Source organism: Fundulus heteroclitus, chromosome 1 (genome assembly GCF_011125445.2).
Source record: "Fundulus heteroclitus isolate FHET01 chromosome 1, MU-UCD_Fhet_4.1, whole genome shotgun sequence".
NCBI classification, from domain to species: Eukaryota; Metazoa; Chordata; class Actinopteri; order Cyprinodontiformes; family Fundulidae; genus Fundulus; species Fundulus heteroclitus.
Genome location: NC_046361.1, coordinates 36,944,476 through 36,964,904, shown reverse-complemented (window position 1 = coordinate 36,964,904; position 20,429 = coordinate 36,944,476). Strand labels below are relative to the sequence as shown.

Genomic DNA, 20,429 nt, shown 5'->3' with positions numbered 1-20,429 from the left:
GTGTTTAAGGCCTCTAAGTCTGCTTGCTATCAAAAGCACCAAATGTGAGGTCTGACGTGATTATTTCAGGGATTACACCCGTACAAAAAGAGCCAACACTGACAACAACGTTGCTGGATTGACCTGTCATGGAGGAAAAGGTCCCATCTGTCATTTACAGCGTGAAATCGTCCTTTTTACAAAATAAAACTTAGACAGACTTTCTTCTTGCTCAGCAAACAGTGTATCATCTCACGGCTTCCTTTAAAAAGTTGCTGTGTTGGTTAAACCACAACTCTAAGCCCCTGAATCGACTGTTACCTGAACACACAGCAGCTGCCACAACAAATGTCCGACGTTTCTGTGCTGCAGACTGATGGAACCGTCTGGGTAGAGTCTGTAGGGAGGTACGGTGAGGTCGCAGTTTGGACGAACGTTTTCGGCTCTCCTCAGAAGTTCAGGAGGATCCAGTGCTGGAGGCTGCTGGCCTCCTACAGTAAACAAAGCCCGGGTAGACGGGTCCGTAAAAAATCACTCCTACACCTCCACTGAGGTAATCTGGTTCATCTGTGCCCTCATGGACTGGATGCTGTTCAGGATCTTCTTCTGGTGGCCAGCCAGCATCACTCCTATCCTGACGATGTCCCTGAAGACGAAAGCATTTGTCAGTTCTGCTGCAGAGGGCCACAACAGTGACTCTGAGTAAAAGAGGGTTTGCTTATATACTTGGCTACTTTGGTAAAAAAGCATCGATACGTCAGATAAACTAAGAAACTTAGAACAAAACTTCACAACGAGGGCCGGAACATGTTCCCTGGGTTCTACACTGCAAAAATAGAACTAAAAATAAGAAATTTGTTCTTGAAATTAGAATATTTTTCCTTGATTTGAGCAGGTAAAAAAGATTATTTGCCAATGGAATAAGATATTTGCACTTAAAATAAGAATAATTCATCTTAGTCGTTTTATTTCAAGTGCAGGATATCTAATTATCTTATTTTAGGGGTAAAAATACTCATTCCATTGACAAATAATCTTATTTACCTGCTCAGATCAAAGGCAAACACATTCATTCAAGAACATTTTACTTATTTTTAGTTCTCTATTTGCAGTGTAGACCTCAAATAACACATTTTAGGGCAAATACAGCAGCTAATAGTATCTCCTTCAGTCTTAAAGAAACAGCTGTCTGAATGTATTATATGTTTGGGCTGCAGACTGTAAGAAGTCTGCAACGTCATTAAATTAATGTATATTTTAATTACATTTAGGGAACCTGTAATAATACTGAAACCACGATGAACTTGCACACATTTATCTTTGTTTTCATATCTTTATGCACATACATATATAGCTTCATAAATACATACCTTTATGAAACTATAAAAGTATGTTCTACATGAGATTCAACCTTTAAGTAATAGTAATATCATCTTTATTGTCAATGAAACGAAATTTGTTCTCTGCTTTTAACCCATCACCCTTGGGCAGCAGAACACCCTTTCACGATTTACAGTTGATCTAAAGAATTACGGCGCAGACACAACCTGCTTAATTCTGTGCTTATATTTGACCTATTGTTAAAGTTATTTTATATATGCTGCATAAATAAAATTATCAAAAATGTGACAATGTATATAATATATGGGAGGTAACCAGCGTACTCCATGGTCATTTGCGAAACCACATCAAAGCTGTTGAAGTCTTCGTTGGCAAAGTTCTCCTTGTACTGGCCCATCTTAATGGCCTCCAGCCACTCATCCACTGTGCTGAAAGAAGTGAAGTCTGGGGTGCTACGGTCGAGCAGAGGTAAGTGAACACTGGTGGAAAGACAAACAACACACAGGAAGAGAACAATGATTAGAGACCTATTCAGAGTCGGTCACTGTATGAAGGTAGAGGAGTCTGCCCGCCTACCATGACGACAGTGGCGTTGTGGTTTTGAGGCTGTTGGGATTGCGAATCATCTTATCAAGGGTGCTGACAATTTGACTGAATTTAGGCCGACTGTTGCGGTCTTTCTGCCAGCAGTCAAGCATCAGCTGATGCAACGCACTCGGGCAGTCCATTGGAGCTGGCAACCTGTAGTCCTGCTCTATGGCATTGATTACCTACAAAAAAAATAAATCAGACTTTGCTGTAAAAACAGTTCAGTGCATAATTACTCGTATTAATTACAAACAGCATTAAAGAAACAGGTGAAATTGCACTAAAGTTTCATTACTGATGTCTGAAAATAACATCGCAGATGCAATGATGTAAAATGTCCACAGAAACCATTACATTTGTTTTTAATCACCACCGTATTTTGTAAACCACAATTCTGTAATACAGTTTTCCGTTCTAATAGTGTCTCAGTTTTTTTATATATGTCTCAGTGAATAAGTCAGACAGAGAAGAGAAATCCGCTGACTGCTGATTTTTCCAGAATTTTTTTCCATTAGCGTTTTGGTTAGAGAGTGCGGAGTAGCAACCCAAGCCTGAAAGAAACACTTGATTACCACTTAAGACGAGATTGTAAGAAGAGCGTACAGCAACGTCTTTGCTCACATCAGAACCCCCACGGTCGTAGTCGAAAGCAGGAGCAAAGGTGGTGAGAATGACCTGACAATGATATTTTAGTACTTCCAGGTGCAGACTAACAAAGCAGGTGATTGCTAACCAACCAGACATCACGGGTTGAAAAAGAAAAGGCAAAAAGGTAGAAATCCGAGGGGACATTGAGAAAAACTAAGACTCAAAGAAGAAATGGACAGGTTGTGGAAGGTCAAGACCACAGTGGCGCCAGTTGATCATGAACAACCTGGGAATTGGAGCCCATAAACTAGGAGAGTTGCTTTAGAAGATTCAAGACACAAGCTCCAAGATCTTGTCCAGCAAATGATTGTAACAAACCATCAGACAGCCAGACTTCATATAGAGGATCCCAGCTTTCATTCTGTATGAGGTTGATCAAAACAAAGACGGAACAAAAGACTTAACATGTTTATGATTTTCAAGCAGATTTTAATGAGTTTCAACCATTTCATTTACTTGGGAGGAAGTGACCAATTGGATCAGATCGGAGTAAAGAATTGCCATCTTATCAGCTTGAGTTTTAAATAGCTGGTTTCATCGCTGTTCTTAAATTAATTCCCCAAACACCTCTGTTATTGTGGCTCATTTATTTTATACTGGTCAGAAATTGTTGCTTTTGAGCTGGACCAGAGTACAGACTGGGACTTGAGAGGCGTGATGACTAGAAGGTTTTAACGATAACAAAAAGGCAAAAAGGTACAAGATGACATGAGGAGAACAGAACATGGAGCGTGGGGAGAAAACCAGGAAACGAAATGGAAGAGTTATGAGCATGGAAATGGAGTACAGAACAGAACAACAGAAGCATCCGACAGGGAACAATGAGAACCGATGAGCATATACTGAGGGACAAGTGGAGAATGACAGAGAGCGGATGAGTAAATTAGGAGAAAATGAGAAGCAGCAGGGAGACTAAGGAAGAGAGACTACTTAACATGAACAGTGCTGAATGGAGAGACACAAGGACAAAAGACAAGAATAAACCAAGGAACTAAACACAAAAGCATAGCAAGACTAAAATAAAACCAATGAACAACAAGGAAATATTAAAAACATACAAACCTAAGAAAACCAAAACTCCCACACCTCTATATTGTGACAATAATTTGGTTCTTAGGTATGCTGTCAGCACACAAAAAAAGGCTCTCAAGAGCTTGCGAAGCATGTTGCAGGCTCATCAAATTGTTAGACAATTCTGAAAGCCTTGTTTGATCAGACTATAAAACCCAACAGCAGTAAATAATCCAACACTTTAAATTTATTACCAGTTTATGAAAGTGCTGTGTTGATCTTAAGCAGGGCTTTACTTACATCTTGATTACTCATGTCCCAGTAGGGCCTTTCACCGTATGACATCACCTCCCACATGACTATGCCATAGCTCCAGCAGTCACTGGAGGAGGTGAACTTCCTGTACTGAATGGCCTCAGGAGCCGTCCACCGGATGGGAATCTTTCCTCCCTGACAGGGGAAAAGGCATAGGCATTGCATTGAGGGTGCGTGGACGTTTCGGCGCTCTGGGGCGATTTGCAAAAAAATCTATAAATCTCACAGCAGTGAGGGTTACATTTTCAGAATCCAGACAAGAATACCTACGTTTTTATGTATAATTTATGTGGACAGAGTGAGATTTGAGCGCGTAAAAAATAAGTTGTTCGGAGACGTAGAATTTATTAGAAAAGCTAAGAGGGTAAAATCTAGCTGAGCCGCCTAGCAACACATGCATTTTTTTTTTTTTTAGGAGAGTAAAGGAAGAACAAGAAGAGAAAAAAAGAAAGAGAAGAGGTGAAAGAAAGAAGAGATAAAAGGAAGAGAATGATAAAACATCCTCTGTCTGCTCCATCACGTGGAAAGAGACGCAAAAAGAACAGCACAACCAACAGACATAAAGCAACAGATACAATCGAGTGACACCTTGATACCATTGCTAAATCATATGTATTATTATTTAAGCTGACATGTGTAATGTGATACCTGAAAAATAAATAAATAAATAAATAAATTATAGGCTTTCTGTATATAAGTGAACATTTAATACCTGGGACCCAGCACCTGTGGGAGTTTGTGAGAGTGCATTAGTTTAGGTGAAAATTATACAGAAGGAAATAGCTCGATAGTGGTATGCATTTCTAAAAAAATTACAAAAATGCAAAAGGATTTTAAAGGAGGGATTATATAATAAAATGGCAAAATTTATGAAAAAGCTGAACTAGTTGAAGATAGCTAAAGGATAGGTGAAGATTGTAAAATTTGAATGAAGTTTCTAGCTGAAAGTAGGCCTTAAACCTTGTCTTGTTTTATACGATTTAAAATATTAAACGCTACTTTAGAAAGTAATTATCCACCAGCTGCAAATGTCAGATCAGAGGTGCTTACTTTCTTTAGTAAGGACTCACCAAAGAGCTGGTGTAGGTTGGGTCGGACGTGTCATCCTCCAGGAAACGTGACAGGCCAAAGTCAGACACTTTACACACCAGGTTGCTGTTGACCAGGATGTTCCTGGCCGCCAGGTCTCGATGAACGTAGTTCATCTCACAAAGGTATTTCATTCCTGCTGCGATGCCACGTAGCATCCCCACCAGCTGGATCACCGTGAACTGCCCATCATTTTGCTTTTGAGAAGAAACAAAAAAAATTTATGGTATTTAATGCATGTATTTATCTAGGTGTTTCATTGCTGTCATCAAGCCATATTGTCTTACAGGGTTTATTGCTCCTTTTTTCTATATGAAGAGCCAGCATTTTGATTTCAAAATAACCCAAAGGTACTTTTTAAAACTCGGACAGTAAATTTATTTGAGCTGTTTAACAAGTTTTATGTTATGTTTCTAGTTTCACAGTCTAATTAGTCATCATGTGCAAAACAGAGCACAGTGTAACGTTGCTGAGGTAGATATAACACTACTCCACAGCGTTTGGGTATAGTAGCCTATATCTTTATATCTGCTTATTGTAGAAGGTGACGAGGTTGCATTACCCTGAGAAAGGAGTCAAGGGATCCGTTCTCCATAAACTCTGTGATAATCATCACAGGGCTGCTCTTGGTCACCACCCCCTCCAGATGGATGATGTTGGGATGGTCAAACTGGCCCATGATGGATGCCTCACTCAGGAAGTCCCGTCTCTGGCGCTCAGTGTAGCCTGCCTTCAGCGTCTTAATGGCCACCAGCATCTCACGTTTCCCAGGCTGCCGGAGGTTTCCACTGCATACCTCCCCAAACTCACCTATCAGAAAGACGAGTTGGCAGTGAGGAAAGAAAAAAAAATTGCATTATATTTTACTGCAGTTGGAGGTACAGCATCTAAATATCAACTATTTTCAAATTTCAACTAAACTAGACATAACCGAGGCAAACCAAGACTAAATAAGCAAAGCTAAGCTTAGCTAAGCTGTCCCGGCTGTGTAACAGTGGAGATGAGCTTTACCCTGTGGAACTACAGAATTGGACATTGACAAATTGAATAGAAGGGATACTGAGGGATTGCTGCAAAGTTGTAAAATTTAAAAGTTAAGCAGTCTTACCTAAATAATAATAAAATCGTTAACATTTTCTTTCTAATTCATTATTTCCTTACCTGCACCGATAACTTGCTCTATCTTGACACAGGAAGTGTCGATCTCTTTGGCAAACTCTCTTACGGCTTCGTTGGGATCTTCATACGTGAAGGGATCAATGTAGATTTTCACTCCTGGTGAAACTTCAACAGAGAGAAATAGAGCAGCAGCAGAGATGCATTCAAGAACTCGACGGAAGGAGAAACATCAAGTCTTTTTCAAGTACTACCAAAACTAAGCCCCTTCTCACAAAAAAAGATGGCTATTAATCGATATAGTTGGCAGATGAAAGAAAAGACTGAAATAGTTACTTACTGTGGCCGCTGGTGTAGTGTTGGAGTTTGTCGGAGTACTCTGATTCTGGTCGGTCTGAACCCCTCCTGATGTGGACAACCAAAGAGATCTTTAATATCAAAAAGTCTACAGTAAAAACAATGTGTGGGTGTGTATTTTATGTGTTTATATAGCATGTAATCGGATAACAGACACGGAATATATTATTTAAAACAGTGCCTCGGGTGGTAGCACTGTTGCCTTGCAGCAAGAAGGTCCTCGGTTCTTCTTGGTTCTCCGTATGCATGCATGGATTCTCTCTGGGTGCTTTGTCTTCCTCCCACAGTCCAAAAACGTGACTATTGGATTAATTGGTCTCTCTAAATTGCCGTTAGGTGTAATTGTGTGTGTGTGTGCATGGTTGTCTGTTCTGCCTGCCTCTGTCATGGACCCTGCCTCTCGCCCAATGACCACTGGAGATAGGCACCAGTACCCCCCTCCCCCCTAATGACCCGCAAGTTTAAGTGGTTCTAGACAATGGATGTTAGAATAATCTGCAAGTGAAAGACGTAATACAAAAAAACCTAGAAAGGTTGATATAAATGGATTCTATCACAAGCTTCTTCAGGCTGACAACTGCATCTTGGTACACCCCAAAGCTGAAATCCTTGTGTCAATTCTTTAGATTACTGTAAACAAAAGGGACTAAAATCGTCATCCTTTTTTTTAAAAATCATTGCATTTGAAGAAAAACATGCAGCCATCACCACTTTGGCTCAATATGACTGCATATGAATGTTTCAGCTGAAAGAACAATTTTTATAGATCATAGTAAGATGTTTAGTGGCCGTAAAAAAGCTTCTGCATGTCCATGTTCAAAAACTTTGAAAGGTAAACGGATGCCCTTTAGGCCAATCCAGGGACAAGAAGATGTCTAATAAATAAAATAATAAAATACAGATGCATGCGATCCCTGAAATGAGCCTCAGTAGTACTCTAACTTATTTTTGACTACATTAACTCTTTAAACAGTAACGGACTCAGCTGCCCTGATTTATTTCCCTGTATTATGAATTAACGCCTTACCTGCGACAAACAATTATGACAACAGTCATAGCGATGATAAAGACGACTCCTGCTGCAGATGACCCAATGATGAGAGGTAGCTTCTCCTGGATACTGGAGTTATATTCTTCTAAAGAACCAAAAACAGACAAAAGACAGAGCAAAACTTACTTAAAGCAGCTCTGTGTGGCCTGGAGGTCTTTGAGCCTTTCATTGTTTGCCTTTGAGCATTCAGGGATCAAATTTTAATCAAAACTTATCTAAACAACTTGAACTGACCTTGGAACCACGTTCCACATTTTAAACCCCACAGGGTGTTATGGTATAAATAACCAATGCATCTGGACCATTTTACAACTCTTAATGATGGAATAAACATTTACTGGGAGAGGGGAACAGCAGTTTTCTGGTGCACATCTTGTCATTCTGACTATTTACATGAAGCTGCTGCCCCAGGCGAGTCTATTATTTAGCCCAGAACTCATAAATGCTTAATCTCTCTTCTTTCTTGAAACTCTGTCAGAACCTTGCTTCAGTTTACTTCACAGCCCTTTTTTATCACACCAAAGTCCATATGACTGTGTTACTAATCTGCAAAATGGAGCTCAATGTTCCCATGGAGACCATAGAGAAATAAATAAATGATTCTTTGGGCGCTGGCATAATTCAGCCTACCTTCTCACTAGCGGGTCCATGCAACCTCCACACACAGATATGTGCTGGCTGACTGAAGCTGGAAGGTTATTCGTAGCCAACAAGAAGAGGTAAGAGGTCTTACCAGTAGTAATAGTTTGGAAGTACATTTTGCCGCTAAAGCTTCCAAATCCGGCGACAGTCCGAGCTCGGACCTGGAAGACGTAGATAGTCCCAGGCTTTAGGCCTCGTATGACCGCTGTGTTGGTCTGACTCCTTATTATAGAGGAGTTCCATTCGGCCAAGTTCTGAAACACAGACACCAGGAAACAATTCAGCTGGAGCTGCAGCATCAACATGGCTTTGTTCAGGACCCAAAATCCCTCTACGAGTCTTCAATGGAAAGAGTGACCCACGCTGCACTGATGTACCTTTTCATAATACTGCAGTTCATAGTCCAGGATAACACCATTAGGCTGATCCGGGTGAGACCAGGACAGAGTTATGCTGTTGGGAGTTCTGTTAACTTGGTGGATGATGGACACAGCTGATGGTGCTGAAAAGAAACCAAAATGATGTCAAATTAGGAAAAAAATCTGACAAATCCACAGCAACATCAATGGAGAGTTTGAGACTTAAAATCCTCAAACGCTTGGTCTTAATAATTTTCAGCCAAAGTAGTCAGACCAACTTACTCGTATTTTTTGGACTAAAAGGTGCACGTAAAATCCTTAAATGTTCTCAAAAATTAATAATGTGCCTTATTATCTGGCACACCTTATCTATGATCACCATTGTGCTTAGTGACCAATTATATGTGGTACAATGCGCTCAAAAATCTGTTAAAATGTGTAAGTATGACTGGTTTGCAACAAAGCTGCTCTGCTCAATGGATATTAGGAGCATTACGGTACACTGTGTCACTACCTGATAGGACCCCTGAGCTGTCTACCAGACTGCCTGACTGTAATGTCTAACCTAGAAGTGCATTCATGTAAGGCAGCCTGGAGTACGTGCTAGCAACAATAAACCTAGTAAGTTAATTCAATATAAAAGTTACGTTTATTTTGTCCTTATGTTAGAAACAGGGCAGTGTAGTCCTACTATGTCCTCCCGATAGAGACGGATAGCTCTCCATCTCAGGAGAGAGCGGTGTAAGGTGACCAGATTTAATGTCTCTAATGAAAACTGGGGACGTCTATGATGTTGTTAAGTACAGAATCTCTGCCTGGGGGTTGGTTTGTTTTCTCTGAACTGCAGCGCCAACATGGCGAAGAAGGTGCATTCGGCAAAGCTCTACTACGTTGGGACAGCGGCAGGACCGGGTAAATAACTCTTGTTGCGCTAAACTTTTTAACTCCATCATGATACACTGAAATCGGGAACATTTCTGGGGGCAGCTTTTGCCGGGGACAGGGCCTGTCCCCAGAAATCGGGGACATCCGGTCACCCTACCGAAGGGAAGGAGTGATATTTAGTTCACCTTATAGTCCGGTGCTGCTTATGGTCTGAAAAACACGGTATTTCTGTTTCATCAAACAAAGCCATCATTGTGCCCGGATCACATGATTGTGTATCTAGCTTTCACACAAAGTTCATAAATAAACTTATAAATATGATGGTGTAGTATATGTCAGATGTCCCCAAACAGCAAGCCAAAGGCCAATAACCCGTTCTGGGTTGTTTGGTATCATGCTGCTGAGTAAGAACATTTGGAAGTTTTTTTTTACAATCAGACCGTGAGAGAATAATTTTATTTAGAAGATATTGACCTTGCCTGCAGGCTGAATTCTCGCGGTATTTGTGCGTTCACAAACACACAAGACTCCACCTTGTTCTGCTCCATCTTTAACCACTTTGTGTCTGAACCAAAAAACGGTTCGGGCCAATCACGCAGCAGTATTGAGGTTTAAGGCGGGACATACCAGTGCGACAAAAGCAAGAGCGGTTGAGTCCACAGCTGAACCAACATAAACACGGCAGAGCAGGAGGACGCTCTGTCTGGTCAGAATCCACGTTTTCATCTTTGATAGAAGAATAGCAACAAATGCCTTAACCTGTGTAACCTGCTTGGTTTATCATGCTGCCTGCTGCTGGCAATTTTAATTTGATATCATGATTGGCTAAAACCAACTTTTAGTAGGCGGGCACCAGGTGTTGCTTCACCCAATCAGCTCAGAGAGTTCTGCTGAATGTCCCTCCTTTCCCCAAATGGATTTGATAGGAGTGGTCCCAGATTGATAATGAGCAGCACTATAGAGTGCTACACATTACCAATCTGGCTGACCAGGTTAGGAAGATATGTGTGTCTGCAGAGATGGAGGACAGAGTGTGTGGCCCAGTCTAAAGGTAAATTTATGCTTTTATGTTTGTGACGGCTATTTCTGCATAACATTATACCCTAACCCCCCTTATTAATGAACCCAAGGGTTTTCTTTTTAAAGAACACAAATAATAATGTTTGGTCCTTCATGGGTTAAAGATATCGGATGGATGCTCACTAACCAGCCTGGTTGGTGGTGATGTTGGCAGAAGTGTACTGTGGTGAATATGGACTCTGGTCAGACACTCCATTGACGGCTTGAATTTCAAAGGTGTACTGAGTGTGAGCCAGCAGGTCGCTGATGTGGACGCTGGTGTCCGTCAGGCCGAGCTGCCGCGGCACAAACTGGACGTTGTCTCCGCAGCGGGTGCAGCTGCCCCGCCTGCTGTCGCAGCTTTTGCAGATGATGTTGAAGACGACGTCTTCTCGACCTCCGCTCTCCAGCGGCGGGCTCCACTCCAGCTTCACAGAGGTTTCGTTCACCATTGAGATGACCCGTTGTGGTGCTGAAGGAACAGCTGGATAGATGGATAAACAAGAGGAAAAAAGAAAGCTGGTGATGAAACCGTTACATCAGCTGAACATCCCTACTTTATAAACTCTTGAGAATAAATGAAAACTGATTTTTTTTTTGTCAAGAAGGGAGAAGAAGAAAATGTAGAATCACTTGTTCTAGGTGTAAAGATGTTCTGTCATTCATGGTAAACACTAAATCATGTGTTGGCAAAGCAACCCACACTGCAAAAAGGGAACTAAAAGTAAGTAAAATCCTCTTGAAATGAATAAATTTTCCTTGATTTGAGCAGGTAAATAAGACTATTTGCCAATGGAATAAGATTTTTGCACTTAAAATAAGAACAACTCGTCTCCATCATCTTATTTCAAGTGCAGGGTTATCTAATTATCTTATTTTAGGGGTAAACATACTGGTAAATAGTTTTATTTAGCTGCTCAAATCAAAGGAAAATATACTAATTTTAAGAAAATTTTACCTACTTTTAGTTCCCTTTTTGCAGTGCATATCATCAGCCACCACCACTGTGCTTAACAGTTGGTGAGGTGTTTGTGTAGAAATGCTGTTTGGTTTATCCAACTTTATAACTTTGGTCTCACCTTTCCAAAAGACACTGATCCAGGAATCTTGGATGTTCATTCAGATGCAGCTCTGGAAATCTAAGTCATGCTGCCATATTCTTTTTAGAGATAAGAGGCTTTGTCCTTCAACAATCCCTGTCATGAAATGCAACATTAAAAATGCATTCCCATTTATGCTATTCTATTTTGTAATTTTTATGGCTATGGCTGTAATTTACTCATGTTCATGTTTGCTGTAATGCCTGAATTTCAATGCTTGGATCAAAAAAAGAAAATAGATTTCATTCCTCTGAGCAGAGGTAAATTTGCTGGATCACTATCAGATTTAAGCTCAGTTTTAACTTTTAAGTTTTAGCTTTGATAATGCTGCTTTCTGCAGTTACTTTAGTTCATTTATAAAGTCTTAAGATCTGAATTTCTGCAGTATTTGGATCTTTCACCAACATGCAGGACAATGCCAAAGCAGACATCAATATGTTGGGACAGAAAGCTGGAACCAATATGCCTCAAAAGCTGGAAATGCCCAGTTAAATGAAAAGCGAACGGACTGAGTCAGTATTATGAATCAGTGCCTGCGAGCAAACTGGAAGAAATCCAGCAAAGGAAATGGGAAAGCCAAACGTAATTTATTATGAATAAAGCAATTGGGTTATCTCAGGTGAAGTTGTCATGTTTCAGATAAAAGTTATGACACTGATGAATTAACAGCATGTTCTGCTGTATAATAAAGTCAATTCAGGACAAATACGCATATTTTTTATGAAACGGAAATCCTTTAGTGCCTGTAATTTCGAGTATTTGCCCAAAAACTGCACATACTGTGTGTACCCTGGATATAATGACTTTTACTCAAATGAACTCAAATAAATGCTAAATCAAACATTATTGTACTTACTTATGACATCAGATTTGTAATCTGTTATTCAGAAGTCTACTAACCTCTATACAATCTAAGAGGAAGTGGCTGAGACGCTGTTTAAAGGAACTAACCAAACAGTGTGATGCTCGTTTATTTAAAAACCGGCTGCATTGTGGCAGAACTGGTACCGGGGACTATTCTGTGTTTACGTACTGGTACAAGGCATCTGGGGCGGGTCAGAGTCAGCGCGGTAGTAGCCGTTACGACAGATGCAGTTAGTTGCTCCGTCGCTGATGGTTCGGCTGTTTATAGGACACTGCAGGCATTTGTCATCTCCCTGTGCAGCTTTGAAGAAGCCTGATACACACGCTGGAGAAAAAAAAAAATTAAACAAGAGAATTGAGAACTTCAAGGCTAGAGAGCAAAAGGAGCACGCTATCACAAGATGCACTTTGTGTTATTTCTGCCTATTGTTAGCTAAACGCCACAACCGTACGCACAGGTGCTGGGTACATTTTGAAAATTATATTTTCGTATCATTCATTCACTGCATTTTCTCCAAAAAAAAAAGGCAAACGGCTTGCTTGTGATTGCCGGGATGTCTCCGTCTCACAAAGGTCAGCTCATTAGAATGACAGTTACGGAGACCCCGGCAGATGCTGTCACTTTTCATAGCCACGACATGTTAGAACACGAGATGCACATAACAAGGCAAAAGACACAGAAGAAAGCGAGCAACGATTGGCACCTTAATATTTGTTTTAAATCATAATCCAACCGTAAATGCTGTAACCTCTACATTAACCGGCACCCCTGAAAACGATAAAAGGAATAAAGTCTGATTTTACTGCAGCAAAGTAATCCTACACTGAATAATAGTGGAACATGTAACCTTTGGGTACATTTATGACCCTTTTTTATCGATATTATGTCAGTGCGGCACGGCACAGTTCTACACAGTTATTAGGGTTTTCCTTCAGAAACGGTTCCATGGTAAATGCCCCTTTTCTGCTTCCAATCAAGCCAAGTCAGGCTGAAAATGCAATGTTAAAAGACTGTTGGTCATTGACTGGGTAAGGGCTGGCTCTCTTTTTCACTTTGAGTCTGATGAAAAGCCACAAACTGAGCAGCATGTTCAGCATTTCTACCAAGTCCTCCAGTTTTGCGTCGTGTTTTTGTCCCACTCAGACATTACCGTGCTATGATGACCCCACCCAATAGGCCCATTTCTCAATTCTTAAAAATTGAAAAGTTTCATGATTTGAGGGTTAGGACCTGGAAAAAAAACTCAGACAGGAACTCTGGAGCAGCATGAAGGTAACTCACAGGACATGAAATACGAAGAGCAAGACAAAGCACAAGCAGAGAAATGGGGAGAGTAACGGGAAGTAATGGGGCGTCTGAGGAGAGGATCCAGCAGGGAAGAATGACCAACCGCAAACTTAAATACTGAGGGACGTGAGGAGAAAGACATTGGAAGCCGACGTGATAATCAGAGGTTACTGAGGATTAGCTGAGGCAGAAGCTAAGCAGAGACTCAAAGAACTATCAGCCAAGGGGAAAGACAACAAGAGCTCTAAGAGAAATAAAATCCTAATGTACAAAGAACAGAACACATCAATAAACTGCAAAATTAGCAACAGAATATGGCAAGACCTGATAGAATAATGAAAAACAAAGAGGAAATACTCAATATCCAAACACCAGGAGATAAAAATACAAGAGAATTCTTTAAAGCAGATTTAAAGCTGTGAATCTTTACAAGTCACTGCAAGAAAGATAGCCAATGACCTAAATTTGTCCAAAATCTACAGTCTGAGCAACAATTTATCAAATTTAACAACTGGAAGCGGGATGAGGACCTGATGGTAAGGTCACTAATCTCCAAACCTCACATGCCGTGCAGAAGGAGGGCCCTCTAAATCTGATTTATCTGAACGGCCCTGTTTTGGACATCGCAGTGGACAAACACTCAGCTGACAGTTGATGTTGGAAATTAAGTTCCTTTTTCAGGTTGTATAGTTGAAATTTGAATTAAAAAGCAAAAGAATGTTGAAATATAGAAAAACCAATTAGATTAAATTTACTGTGGCTCCAAACAGTGTCCAATGTCTAGTTTATGTAACATAATAAAATCTGACTATGATATATTATTTTAAAACATTTTACACAGTTAGTGTCACAAATATGTTGTACAATTCAACAGACCAACAAGTGTGTCAGGAGGAGAAAAAAGCTGCAAAAATCTGGTTGGATAAATGTTTACAGCCTTAAACTAAAACTTTATTTTCAGTTTCAGCATTCAGTCTTTGCAAATTCATTCTTGTAATCAATTATTCTAAAACTGGATATGTTCAAGTTTAGCGGTCCTCATTTGATTTGTTTATAATATTTCACTATTTGCATTATTTAGTTAAAGCTATAGTTTGCAGAGTTGACAAAGGCATCAATGTGATCCTTGGTTCATTCACACTTTTCCTTTCCACTGGCGCTATATGCATCCCATAGTGTTACACAATATCATGATAGAGTCCAGACCATCCTCAATATTTGAACAGATTATTGGACAACAGTGACGTTCCAAAAACTGGGCATTTCTCCAAAACTGACAAAATGTCAGAGGCCACCAAGAGACTGACAGCACCCTAAAGGAACTGAAGGGAGTTCTGCCAAACTGACAATCTCATGTATTCACTATGTCTGGACTAAAAGGGTAAGGTTGCAAGAGAGAAGCCTTTTCTTTTGGTGGAAACAACAAAGGATGGCTAATATCTCTAGAAATTTTAACAATTGGTCATAAATCCAAAAGGTCTCGTTGGTGCAAAAGCAGCGCTGAATGCCATCGAAAGAACGTGTTCATCATTGTTAATAAAGTTATAAACTGTACTGTAATGTGTTTTCACCCAAGACTTCATGTGGCTGAGAAGCATTTTTATTGTTCGGGGTCAAAATGGACACATCAAACTCAACAAAATAGTCACTTTATCAGAGGATGAGAGTAGCTTTGCTGTTCTCTCAGATTTTAATTTCTTCAACAAAAAAAAATAAAAAATTCATGTTATACTTTTTCCATTTTTTTTTACAGATTTTATATTTTCAAATTAAATGTTTTCAAATGTCTTTTTCCCAGATGAGTTTTACAAATTGCATTCTTTTCAAATTACGTTTTACAGATCTTGTTCTCTTCACTTCTCGCTCTTGAAGCACATTGACCAATAAAAACGCTGCTAACGTCCCCGCTGACCAATAGAAACGTTTCTTCGCTCCTCACTCCAGAGGAAAGCCCGCCCCCACAAGAGAAGAGAATGTGATCCGTAAAATGCAGTTTGAAAAGAACACTATTCGTAAAACTCAACCTGAAAAAGAGAATTTTGAAAAAATAAAATGTGAAAATATTAAATATGTAAAAATAAAACAAGAAAAAAATAAACATTAATTAAAAAAATGTTTAAAAAAATGTATCTAAGAACACGGCAAAGTTACTCTCAAAACCTTTTTTGATTACAAAGTTCTTCAAAGTTTCATTTCTGCATTGCATTTTTTAATTTCCAATTACGAAAAACATAACAATGTTCTTTGCTTGCAATAATAATGGAAGAAAATTCACTGCATAACTTTTTAGATCCATAGCATAATCTTAAGAAAATGTCCACATCAGTGTAACACGGTTGCAGCTGAAGAAAAGAAGCAATGGCTTTCTTACCTTGGCAAACTGTGCCATTCTCCAGCGCCTCGTACCCAGCTTTACACATGCAGCGCCCAATGGGAACCATCCACTCTCCATCCCCATTGCAGTACAGCTTGATGGGCACGTCCACCTCCTCCCCGTTAGGGACACAAACTCCTCTGGCCGCCACCAGGGAGGTGCTCTCTGCTCCTGACAAAGTCTCGGGAAACACGGCCCCGTTCTGGATCACTCGAGGACATTTCCTGTAGAAGACCTTGACGGCTATAATAGACATGCAGGCTCCATAATCCTGGAAAGCCAAGTAGAATCCCTTGCGTGAAACGGGCCCAAAGCTCCGAACCTCCCTGTTGATCTTCATTACGCGTCCACCAAGCTCAACCTGGGAGAAGCTTTCGTCGGCAGCTATTGTGTCCACTTTCACCCAGGGGTTCTCCATCCAGGGAGGGAAAACTTTTGTGGCCACGTCAGAGTCGGACTCGTAGTAATAAAGGTTGAAGGTCTCCTTGCAGGAACCGGGAACGTTGGGTACTGAACTGCAGTCCCGCACCGAAAACTTCATCTGGACATGGATGCGCTGAGCGCCTCGCCGATGGATGTACCGTGTGCGTATCCAGTTGTTCTGGCTGTTGTTAAAAACGTTGCATACCTGGTATGTTCGAATGGTGTTCATGTTTTCGTCATAGCCACTCACTTCTTCCCACTGAAACGTAACAAAAACCGATATTAAAAGACATATAAAAGTAGGGCTGCACAATTAATGGCATTTTCAATATGATTGTGATTTAAAAAAAACACAATTTCCAATTTTTGGCTATGTAACAATTATAGAATCAGACACGTCCATTAGGTGTCAGTAAAATGTTTGAAGTGGGTTTGCCTCCACATAGAAGGGAAGACAGTTGCAGCAGTGAGATAATCTAACTTTATTACTTGATTTAGAGTTTATACAATCATAAATAGCATTAAGTACAGGTCAATCAGTTTAATACATAGACTTGCTTGTTGGTTGAACTTTATGTTCAACAAGGATTGATGTCCAAATCAATTAAAAGCTGTTCTCTTGAATAATATTCTGATTAATAGAAACAATAAAAGTACTCGTTTTAAATAGTCCTTGTTTACAAACGTCTTTATTTAGAGGCCATTTTTGTTGCTTGTGGTTAATGCAGAGAAAAGTCAAAATTGCAATTTTAGTTGAAATATGTTGCAGGCAGAACGCAATCATTTCTGCTCTGAGTTTAGATGCTGCGTGTCTTTTAGCACCTAATCCGCACAGCGAGGAAACAAAATGATTTGTTGTTTGTATATGTTTAAAAAGACATGATAAATTAAATCGCAATTAGATTATTTTCCAAAATCGTTCAGCCCTATATAAAAGTTAAATAAAATATATTGGGACTGCGACAGCTCAGCACTGCCTGGTTTGGCTACTCAACGAAACAACTTCAACGGCCCCAAAATGATCTGTGTGTACGAGTTTAACATTTTAAAATCCTTTTATGTCTCTGATCGCATGTAGTAAATTAGCGCTTCCCCTCCCACACCTGTTGCTGCATTCTGCGGGTCAGCTAGAAAGAACGAAGATAAATCTACAGAACGAGTTTTCTCTTTTAATATAAAAAAGTCAAACCCAGGATGGCAGCGCCATGGACTGTTTACTTTAAACATTTGGGTTTATGAGACAGTAGCCATAGTTTGGACACCAAAGGAAGCTCCACCCATTCCTCTCTTTTAAAGTAAACTTTCTCTCAAATCAATAATAAATGTTGGCAGCCAGCAGTAAAAATGGCCATGGCTCTCTGCACCAGCAGCCAATCAGTGCTTTTTGTGTCACTCTTCATCCAATCAGATTAATTCCTGTCAATCAAACATAAGAATGCAAATCCTTCTGCTCCACAACAGAAGGATGGGAGAGAATGGCGCAGTGGAAGAAAATCCTTTCATTTATTTACGAAACAATAATATCACAAGGCTTTTGGGTGAGGAGAAATAAATGGATCTGGGAATTTAGACCAGACTTAGGCGAAGGAATCCAAAGGCACAAGCTTTTCCATTAAGGCTTTTGTTTTTGATTAATAAATAATGGCAGCATGGAATCTGTTTCATTTTTCTGTACGCTTGAGGTTCGGCTTCAATCGTTTTAAATTTGCATTATGCCCAGATGCACACAACCCTAGAAATGAAACTGGATATAGTTCTTTTCAATGTCTGCATTCAGACATTCAGTAAATATCAAGGGATGTGACGCTTCTTTATTGTCAGTGTAAATATGCACACATCAAATTCTGCTTTCTAACCACAGAGGCTATCATGTTTCTGTGTTTCAGTTTGTTTTGCTCACCCCTTGCGACGGGTAAACGCTCCAACCGAGTTCTGCTGTTGCTGTCGTTGAATCCATCAGAACTTCTGCAGAAAAGCAGAAACAAAGGAAAGACTGTCAGAGAATTCAACCACTGAACAAAGTTTTCATGCTCTTTTAATTATTTTACTGCACAGAAGAGGAAAAACAAAAATATGTATTATCACAGTGCAAGTAATTTGATCGAGTGATCAAGGATCATCTATAAGAAGAAAGAATTTCCCTACAATGATATTTAGTATTATTGTGTATCGAGCAGCAATTAAGAATGTTGTAAAAACTTCATGTGAAAGCTGCATTTATTAAAGTGATGTAATCAGTGCAATATGAACATCTGTGTGTTTTTAATATATTTGGACACATTTTAACAAAAATGGAACTTTATAGTAATAAAACAATCAAAACTGAAGTAAATACTTTTTTGTGAAATATGGTAAAAAAGAAGAAATCTCTGGTGAGGGTTAAATTAGGAAACTTCCACATTTATTTCCACCGAAAACAACTGAAATCACAGACATGTGCATCAGACCCAGAACAGGTTAGAACTTTGTTACTCAGCATTTTGAAGGTTTGTCCTGTTTCAACCTCAGACTTTTAATTTGGTGCTTCTGACTGTTTTGGTAAGATTGAACATTATGGTGAGAGCGAGACACGTGTAAGGCCCTCAGAAAGAAGATTGTAGCAGGTGAGGAGCCAAATAATAACTTTATTTATAAGCGCTTTCATACAAAGCACTGAACAATTACAAGGAGATTAAAAGACAAATGAAAACAGTAAAGATAAAAACACAAATATAAAACAAACAGATATAATAGATAGAAACAGATAAACCAACAGAAGATAAAGTTTGCTATGAGTAGGACAGAGTAAACAAGTGGGCCTTTAACTTAACTTTAAAAACACCAACAGAACCTGCCTGCCTGATGTCCTGAGGTTGTTTCACAGGGAAGGGGCTCAAATCGAGAAGGCACGCTCGCCAGCAAATACATGGAAAAGAATCTCAGCATTTTTTAAGCATAAAATTTGCCTAATTTTTTCCATGTCTCTCAGATGATAAAAGGTAGTCTCAGTCACTTCCTTCAAACGAGGCTCAAAAGTGAGCACAGGGTCAAACCACACCCCCAACTTTTTATCACGTGGTCGTCAATCTTAAGGGTAAGATTTAGAAGCGAGTGTAGCCGTTTCTGAGGTCCAATTACCATAAAGTCTGTCTTGTCTGTGTTAAGAAGCAAGAAGTTATTAGACAACCAGCCCCTAATGGCTGACAGACAGACCTCTAATTGCAAGTCTGCAGTGTTGTCTCCAGTGAAGGGTATGTATCGCTGCAGAACGTCAGCATAGCTATGAAAGGTAACTTTAAATGAACACAAAAGGGGACCAAGAGGAAGAAGATAGAGAGAAAATAGCAGTGAAATAAAAACAGATTCTTGAGGGACTCCATGCCTCACAGCACAAGACTCAGGATCTCATCTTTAAAACAAACATACAGAGATCTGTCAGGCAGATTATACATAGAGGTTGTTACATGTACAGGTGCTGCCACACAAGCAAGTTCACCCTGAGAGCAGATCACAAGATGCTAAAATAAAAAAAATAAAAAACCCGAAGGCAGGATCCCTCCACTGTTTTATATTCTCAGGAAAAATCACTGTCTTTGGACAGATGAGTCTAAAGTTGCATTATGGGGACAGCAGAACAGAGGACATGTCTGGCAAATGCAAGATTCCAAGAGAATAACCTCCGACCAGCTGTGAGGCATGGAGGTGGAAGTGTCATGGTTGAGGATGATTTGCAACAGCGAGATCCGACCTGCTTCCTATTACAAAATCCACCATCTACTGTATATCAGGGGATGAAAAGGAACAGAACGCAGAGAGCTTCATGGATTAGATCTGTTGAGTTTTAAAAACAAAATCTGTCCATATTAATGGCAGACAGAGCACAAACTACAGGGCTTGGCTGCACAAGGACTCCCTCTCCTTTCCAGGCTTTCAATGTGCTAAAGCATCACCAACAAACCAA

At 39.9% G+C, this 20,429-nt stretch overlaps 1 protein-coding gene across 2 annotated transcripts in view; it reads right to left on the bottom strand.

Annotated features, from left to right (window-relative positions):
• Nucleotides 1-222: 222 nt before the first annotated feature.
• Nucleotides 223-20,429, bottom strand: part of ephb2a (eph receptor B2a) — a 38,567-nt gene continuing 18,360 nt past the window's right edge. The window contains exons 2-16 of one of the 2 annotated variants that reach the window (XM_036142182.1): nt 18,390-18,454; nt 16,064-16,748; nt 12,574-12,729; nt 10,589-10,924; nt 8,515-8,639; nt 8,229-8,391; nt 7,472-7,580; nt 6,428-6,492; nt 6,133-6,258; nt 5,534-5,781; nt 4,953-5,168; nt 3,868-4,017; nt 1,897-2,090; nt 1,644-1,799; nt 223-625 (exon numbers count right to left, since the gene is read on the bottom strand). In XM_036142182.1, the coding sequence (XP_035998075.1) occupies nt 517-625; nt 1,644-1,799; nt 1,897-2,090; nt 3,868-4,017; nt 4,953-5,168; nt 5,534-5,781; nt 6,133-6,258; nt 6,428-6,492; nt 7,472-7,580; nt 8,229-8,391; nt 8,515-8,639; nt 10,589-10,924; nt 12,574-12,729; nt 16,064-16,748; nt 18,390-18,454 (2,903 nt within the window). In that variant the 3' untranslated portion in view covers nt 223-516. The remainder of the gene's footprint in view (nt 626-1,643; nt 1,800-1,896; nt 2,091-3,867; nt 4,018-4,952; nt 5,169-5,533; nt 5,782-6,132; nt 6,259-6,427; nt 6,493-7,471; nt 7,581-8,228; nt 8,392-8,514; nt 8,640-10,588; nt 10,925-12,573; nt 12,730-16,063; nt 16,749-18,389; nt 18,455-20,429) is intronic. The other variant, XM_012855600.3, reaches the window with a different exon arrangement.